The 7496-nt window shown below is 42.3% G+C and overlaps 1 protein-coding gene across 2 annotated transcripts in view; it reads right to left on the minus strand.

Moving 5' to 3' along the window:
* DOCK1 (dedicator of cytokinesis 1) overlaps positions 1-7496 on the minus strand; it is a 618254-nt gene that overhangs the window by 423764 nt on the left and 186994 nt on the right. For both annotated transcript variants that reach the window (XM_069101719.1, XM_069101718.1), the window contains exons 24-25: positions 4409-4479; positions 736-842 (exon numbers count right to left, since the gene is read on the minus strand). In XM_069101719.1, coding sequence (XP_068957820.1) covers positions 736-842; positions 4409-4479 — 178 coding nt within the window. The remainder of the gene's footprint in view (positions 1-735; positions 843-4408; positions 4480-7496) is intronic.

A 7496-nucleotide genomic window follows, 5' to 3' on the forward strand; every position in this document is an offset into this window, starting at 1 on the left:
GGGGGGGGGGAGTGTTGGTTTTTTGTTTTTTTAAAACAAAATATTGTAACAAAGTATAAACACAAGTGTGTTAGAGAAGACAGACCCTCTCAGAGAAGACCCCAATCTATGCCCATCTGTCAGGACTTCTCACAGGCCTCAAATAAACAAGCAAGATCATTGATTACGATGGTCAGAAGCTTTTACTAAAAGTGCTCCCTCCAACACAAAATATGATTCCCCTTTGTCCAAAAAAAGGGGAATGATGATCTGTCCACCCTTCCCTGATTAAAGCAGAAAGGGGGTTTTCTTTCAATAAAAAACATTGAGAAGTTATTAATATGGAAGCAAACTTGACAAAGATTGGATGAGCACCATTGTTTCAAAACTCCAGCAAATAGTAGTTCCCTCAACAATCACCTTAAAGGAGTACAGATGCAGGTCTACTCATCCCCCCTACAAGCCTCCCAGGAACAGCCATCACATAGCTCTGTCCCATGGACAATGGCAGCTGATTAGTGGCGCTGTCCAGCACACCCAGGAATTACCACCTACATATCTCTGCCTCCACGTGTGAGCTATGACCCACACCTGCCTGCAGGGACTAATTCTTCCTGTTCTTGTAAGAGAGCAACTTTAACTGCCTGAACCCTCTGTTGCCTTATGCAAGAAGGACAGAGCACTACCAGCAGTCCAACCGAGGCCTGCAGACAATGACTACTGTGACAATTTAATGATTGCTAGCCTTTGGCTCACCATGCTGGGTGAAGAGGTCACTGTGAACGATTTCAATCAAGCAGTAGAGTTTCTGAATCGTCAGCAAGCCCATCGGCACGTTGAGGGTAAACTCTGTAAACATTTTGCTGCATGAAAAGAAAAAACAAACCCAGGACACCTGTTAGGGATTTTATTTCAACAGCCAACACAACCATTAACAATGTGAAAAGTTACATCCTCTCTGATGCTGGAGGAAAACCGGTCTTCCTACAAAGCTGTATAATGAAGGTGTCCTCATGTTCAGGGTCACATATTATTTTTAAAAGCTACCTGAAAGACTTTCAGGAGGCATTTAAGAATCTTCATGTTCTAATGAAAAGCTCACAGGAGAGAACGAAATGCTAATGAGGAGGTAGTTTGGCCCTGAAAAATCAAAAGAGCTTTGGCCAAAGGATATAGGGTCCACCCTCCTCCTCCTCCTCATCTTCCTTCTCTTCCCCTTCCTCCTTCTCCTCCTGCTCCACCACCACCATCATCGCCATCATCACCGATATTTCTATAAGCCTTTAAAGGCGGCAGTCTTTTTTACTTTTGCCTGTCCCTGGACTTTAATGACTCTGAAAGAGAAAGTGAAGCTGCCAGCTTTTACAGCTGTGACTCACTTAAACCCAGTTCAATACTGCATCGTCATTGGTCCTCTTCAAGAGCCAAGGACAAGCAATGATGGCAAACTTTTTGAGTCCCACGATGGCCCAAGGAGAGAATTAGCCCAGTTTTGTCATTCCCATTCTTCTGGGATTTCATGTATATGAGAAACTCAAGTTCTTAATATTGACCCGCATCTTCTCCATGTATTAGAGATGCCTGAGGCATAGTGAAGGAAATTAACACAGCCCAGATGTGGCCCACACAAGGCTGGGACAGAGCCAGACCTGACCTCTATCCACCAGCCAACACCTCGCTGCTCAGTTTTACAGCTGAGAAAGCCAATGAGCAGAGAGCTAGAATCGCTTGGCCCGAGTCACACAGCAAGTGAATGTCAGCAGCAGGTCTTGATGTTCTGTATTCTGGCCTCCTAATCATTAGGCTACAGTGACTCATATATTTACTCACTGTTCATAAGATCATAGATTTGGACCTTAACAGTCACTGAGAGAAGTGCAGGAGTGGGACAGACTATTTGGAAGTCAAAATTTAAAAAAAAAAATGTCAAAAAAATTTGCACGTAACTGGGAAATATTTAAGTAAATAAATAATAAATAATAAAAAGAAAAAAGGAAAGAAAGTCATCTAGTCCAGCAGCCTCACTTTCAAATGAGGAAGAAGGGATTCCTTAGACATGAAGGCCAAACAGATGGGAAGTGGCCAGGCTGGAATCTCTGTTCCTTCTCCATCCCTGTACATTCCTGCCAGGGGTACAAGTGAGAAGGTGTGAAGAGCAGGGACGTTCAGGGTTTATTTCTGTGTCCAAAACACAGCAGACCCAGTGAACACTTGCTGTAGATAAGAGCAAAGATATTAAGAAGTATTTAGGCCAGCAAGACAACGGGTCATTTTCATGTGCAAGGCTATTTGAAGTTATTGAGTACGAAGAGCACTCCCCTTGGGGTCTGGAAGCCCTAGGCTCAAATCCAGCTTCACCAATGTAGCTGTGATCCTGGGAAGCTCACTTGGCCTCCATTTCCACATGTGGAAAAAGAGGGAGCTGGACTCACTGGCTAGATGGTCCCTTCAAATCCTAAATCGGGGTTCCCATGATCACAGAAACTGTACGCTTCTATTTTCTGGGGGTTTTGTAGAATCCCCTGATCCCCTAGAAATGAAATGGTCAACTCTCTTGTAGTACATTAATGGATAAAAGATGCTGGACTGGAGTAAGGAAGGCCTGGGGAAAACTCCTGACTTCACTCATAGCCTGTAACTGGACTGCAGCCTCTTCACCCTCAGTTTCCTCACCTGTCAAAGGAAGCTAATCATTCCAGTAGCAGAAATCCCACAAAGCTATTGTACGTAAGTCTCAAATGAGATGATGTATGTCACCTTACGAAGAGACCGTTCATGCTGGCTCTCCTTTTTGCATTGTTCTAAGACATATCCCCAATTACCTCTCTCTCTTCCTGCTGGTAATTAATTCTTTGGTTTAAAGAAGGATATCAGAATTTTGCTGCCTTCCACTGAAGCAAGGTATACCTAAGGACAGAATCTTCTGTATTTTTTTTCAAATACCCACCCAAAATTGTAGAAATGATGGGAAACCCCATTGCTAAAATACACATAAAAGACCCAAATGGCACTTAGTGTCCTTTACGATATCAGTAGCTCCTTAGGGAGGTTGCCTAAAAACCTGTCTGGTTATAACATTTCTAGCCTTTACAACATGTGACCTATGGGACAATACGTTCTAACAACTCTCTCGGTCCCAATTTCTTCATCTATAAAAGGAATGCGCTGCACTAAACAGAAAGGCCCTTTCTACCTCTAAACTTAGGATCCTCTGACAGCACCACAGAACATCAGCGGAGAGGGATGATGAGCCATCAGCTGTGTCCTGGTCTGACATCATAACAAGCAAACATGAAATGCAGGTATCAATAATACACTCAGCTGCACTCTGAGCTATCACCTCACAACTACTAAATTGGCTAATTTGACAAAAAAGGAAAATGCTGGATGTTGGAAGTGCTGTGGAAAAACTAGGAAACTAATGCATTGTTGGTGAAATTAGGAACTGATCCAACCATTATGGATTTCTGAAAAACCTGAAAAGATTTACATGAACTGATGCAAAGTCATGTGACCAGAACCAGGGGAACATTGTACACAGTAACAGCAACACTGCTTGATGAAGAATCATGAGTAACCTAGTTATTCTCATCAATACAATGATCCAAGACAATTCTAAAGGACTAAAGATAAAGCATGCTATCCACCTCCAGAGAAATAACTTATGTTGTTTAAAAACAGAATCAAGCATGCTGTTTTTCACTTTGTTTCTTTCATTCTTTTTCTTTTATTTGAGTCTTTCTGTACAAACTGACTAACATGGAAATGTTTTACATAATTGCACATGTATACTTATATCTGATTGCTTACCATCTCAGGGAGGGGGAAGGGATAGAATTCGGAGCTCAGATCTTTAAATAAAAATGTTTAAAAAATTGTTTTAACGTGTAATTGGGAGGGCAAATAAAATATATTTTGAAAATGAAAAAAAATCAGAATCACACTTATTTGCTTCAATAATCTGTAATATTTGCTAACATGAGTAGCTCTCCCTACAATCCCTGTATAGTTTAGTAAATGGTCTTCAAGCGTTCCTGTGACCAAAAAAGGCACCTCATGGTGGCATCTCCAAGCTAGAAAAATGATTGGCCAACAGTCAAAGAATTTCGACTGACACTTTCCAGCCTGTCAGGAGAAATTAGAATTTATTCCCATTCTATTGGCAGAGCTCTGGAAGATGTGGGATCAGCACTGAGCTATGACAAGCCATGGAGAAGGGTGAGAGTGAAATATTAAAATCCTTTGTATGGGGATTGTTGGAGTGTTCATTGGGAAGGTATATTTTAAAAGAAGCACAAGAGTTAACTTTCCAAAATAACTTCTTAGTTGAATTAAAAGTCCTAAATGTATAAATATAATAATTATAGCACATGCATAACCAAGAACAATAGCAAACACAAAATAGAATCTTCCCGATTTCCCCCCTTACCTGAGCTCTTTGGGGTCAAATACCAATTTCACATCATTGACGATTGTGGGTAAGTATTTCAGGGCAGCCCCCTGCAAATCAGTAATAAAGAGAAAGAATTATCTGACCAAAGCTATATGGTGGTAACAGCAACTTAACATTCCCTTAAAAAGTACTTCTGAAAACACTAAAACGGAAGGAAAAAATTGCAGTAGAATAACTTTCAGAAGTATTTTCTTGTTCAGTTGTGTCCAACTCTTTGTGACTCCTTTTGGGATTTTCTTGGTAAAGATACTGGAGTGATTTGCTATTTCCTTCTGCAGCTCATTTTACAGATGAGGAAACTGAGGCAAACAGGGTGAAGTAAATTAACCAGGTTCACACAACTACTAAGTATCTGAGGCTGGATTTGAACTCATAAAAATGATTCTTTAATTCTAAGTTCAGTGGGTTATTCACTGCCTCACCTAGCTGTCCAGAAGGACTAGGAAAAAGCCCAAAGACCACAGAGCTACCACTGCAAGGAACCTTAGAGGAGAGATCCAAACACCCTCTGTTGATACTGTGGCAAAGAGAAGTGACGTGACTTGCCCAGGTTCACAAAGCCAGTCAATTTCTAAAGCAAGATTTGAACTCAGGTCCTCCTAACTCCAAGTCTGGCAGTCTTCTTATTGTGCCACTGAGCTGCCACTTTGAATTCCTATATTTCAAAGATGTTTAAAGTATAATGTCCTATAAAGACAGCAAGATTCTCTCCTAAAAATGGAATGAATGAATAAAGCATTTACTACATGCAATCCACTATGCTAAGCCCAGGAAATATAAAAAGAAAAGGAAGTCAGATGGAACAAATCCCACAGTCCTTAGGGTACACTGGAAAAGAGCAAATGTACTAAGAATATACCCCTTTCTGGCATGGAGCCATTAGACTGTGTGAGGGATCTGGGCGACCAGAACTACTTCTTCAGGGGCTCCAGCACCTCCTGGAGGGACTTCCAGGCTGCCTCTCCATGGAGGTGGCCTCTCCAGATCATGGCTGAAGGCTCCAGGCTGAAGTCATGGCTAGACTTGATTTCAGGGTCAGGGCTGTCTCCACCGAGTGAGGATGGAGATGCTGGGCAGAGTCTGCTCTGATCTGCCTGGCTCCTGCTGCCCCCAATCTCGCCTTCAAAGTGCCTTGTCGCTGGCTTCTGTGTCCTGTGTGGAACACTGGGTGAGGATGGCTACCCCAGAGTTTGCTTCCCTAGGGTACTAGCATCTGGTGAAGGTAGATCAACAGACTCAGGGACTTTCTCTACTGAGAATTCCACTCTTTTCCACTGAGTCATTCCTTTTCCATCACTATGGTCTCCTTCAGCATGAACCATTCATCATTCCTTCCACAGTGCCCCCCCATTCCACAGACGTCACACTTTACATTCTCGGATTATTAAATTTCTCTTTCAATAACTCGTTTAAATATTATTTATATGCATTTGTACATGCATATGCGTATCTTTCAAACAGACAACTGGAAATAGTACACAAGTCCAAACAGTCATAGAAATCCATCACACACGCTCACGCACACACACGCACACACACACATTAGGTGCTGCACTGATATTCTGACCCAATGTCAGCAATGGTAAAGGGGTTCTATTGAATTTATGTAACATCACAAGCAAAAAATTTAAATAGTTGTTTAAAAAATGGAATATTAGAGGGAGGGGGAGAAAATTGGGAACTCAAGGGATTGTGGAACTGAATGTTATAAACTAAAAGTAAAATAATATTTTAATGGAATATTAAACAATTACTTATATTATAAAGATGTAGGCTCCATAATTGCATGATGGTTGCAAAGAATCAGCTCCCATCCCCACTGAGTTGTTTTGAAACAAGCAGAAATATATTTTTCCTGACAACTCAAGGCCATCGTGTACACAGCCCAACAGGGAGGTTGGGGTTTGGGGCTCTGCAAGCGCCAGGTCCGCTTTGTACGTTTCCAGGGGGCAAGGAACATGTCAGTTTAATTTCCTGTATCCCGTGTCCAACAAAGCATCCAGCCTGCAGGTGCCTTAATAAATGCTATTTGAAGGTGGCAACAACACACCAAAAAAAACAACAACAAAGAAACTCTGGGACTTTCATAAACCCTCCTTCAATGCTTCTGCCCGGAGGGCAGGAAGCTTCTCTTAACTGGGGCACAGAGCAGCTATGCCTGCACTTAGCTATGATGGGACACTCCATAGCCAAGCAAGGACAGGAAAAGGCATCCCCACCGGTGCGAAGTAAAACCCTGCTGCTGATCAAACATTTGTCTGGCCGGTTGGCTGCTCGTTTTTTTTTGTTCTGGTTTTGGCTTTGGCTTTATTTTGTGTGATTGTTTTTGGAGGGTGGGATGGTGGGGTTGAGGTTTTCTTAGAACCCTGTGTGCCAAGCTTGAAGTCAGGAAGAATAGCCTGCATGAGTTCAAATCCAGCCTCAGACACTTACTAGCTGTGTGACCCTGGGCAAGTCACTTAACCTCTGCCTCTCTAAGGCATCGCAGTAGCCCCTACCACCCAGGGTTGTTATGAGGTTAAGAATGAAATAAGAAAATATTTGTATAGCTCTTTGCAATATGTAAAGTGATATATGTCCAGACAAGGAGAGACAGACAGACAGACTGAGACAGAGACAGATTCATGAATCTCAGCTTCTTCCTGTTGGGATGACATTGGGCGTCTGACTCATCTACTTTTTTCATCTCTCAAAGGAGATTTTGACTTTGGAGATCTTTTCCATCTCGAGATTTCTGAATGCAAGGCCTTGGGCAAGTCCCAAAACTTCACTGTGGGACCAGGTAAAGAAACTTAACCACTAACTCCTTGCCTGTTAGCTTTCATTTAAAGATGTAAAGGACCTGAGAAAACCCTCGCACTTTCAGGTGCCATTAGGCCTAAATCCTCTGGCTGCTGGCCTATGGACCATGCTTGTATTAGTGAATGCTTTAATGAGAGAAGGAGGGTTGAAGAACCAAAAATACACTTGCTATCACTTTAAGGAGGATTCTCTCTCTCTCCCTCCCTCCCTCCTCCTCCTCCTCCTCCTCCTTCTCTCTCTCTCTCTCTCTCTCTCTCTCTCT

The sequence above is a fragment of the Petaurus breviceps genome, unplaced genomic scaffold (assembly GCF_028583685.1).
Source record: "Petaurus breviceps papuanus isolate PSGF00001 unplaced genomic scaffold, PetGlider_PUasm1.0 490, whole genome shotgun sequence".
Lineage (NCBI taxonomy): Eukaryota > Metazoa > Chordata > Mammalia > Diprotodontia > Petauridae > Petaurus > Petaurus breviceps.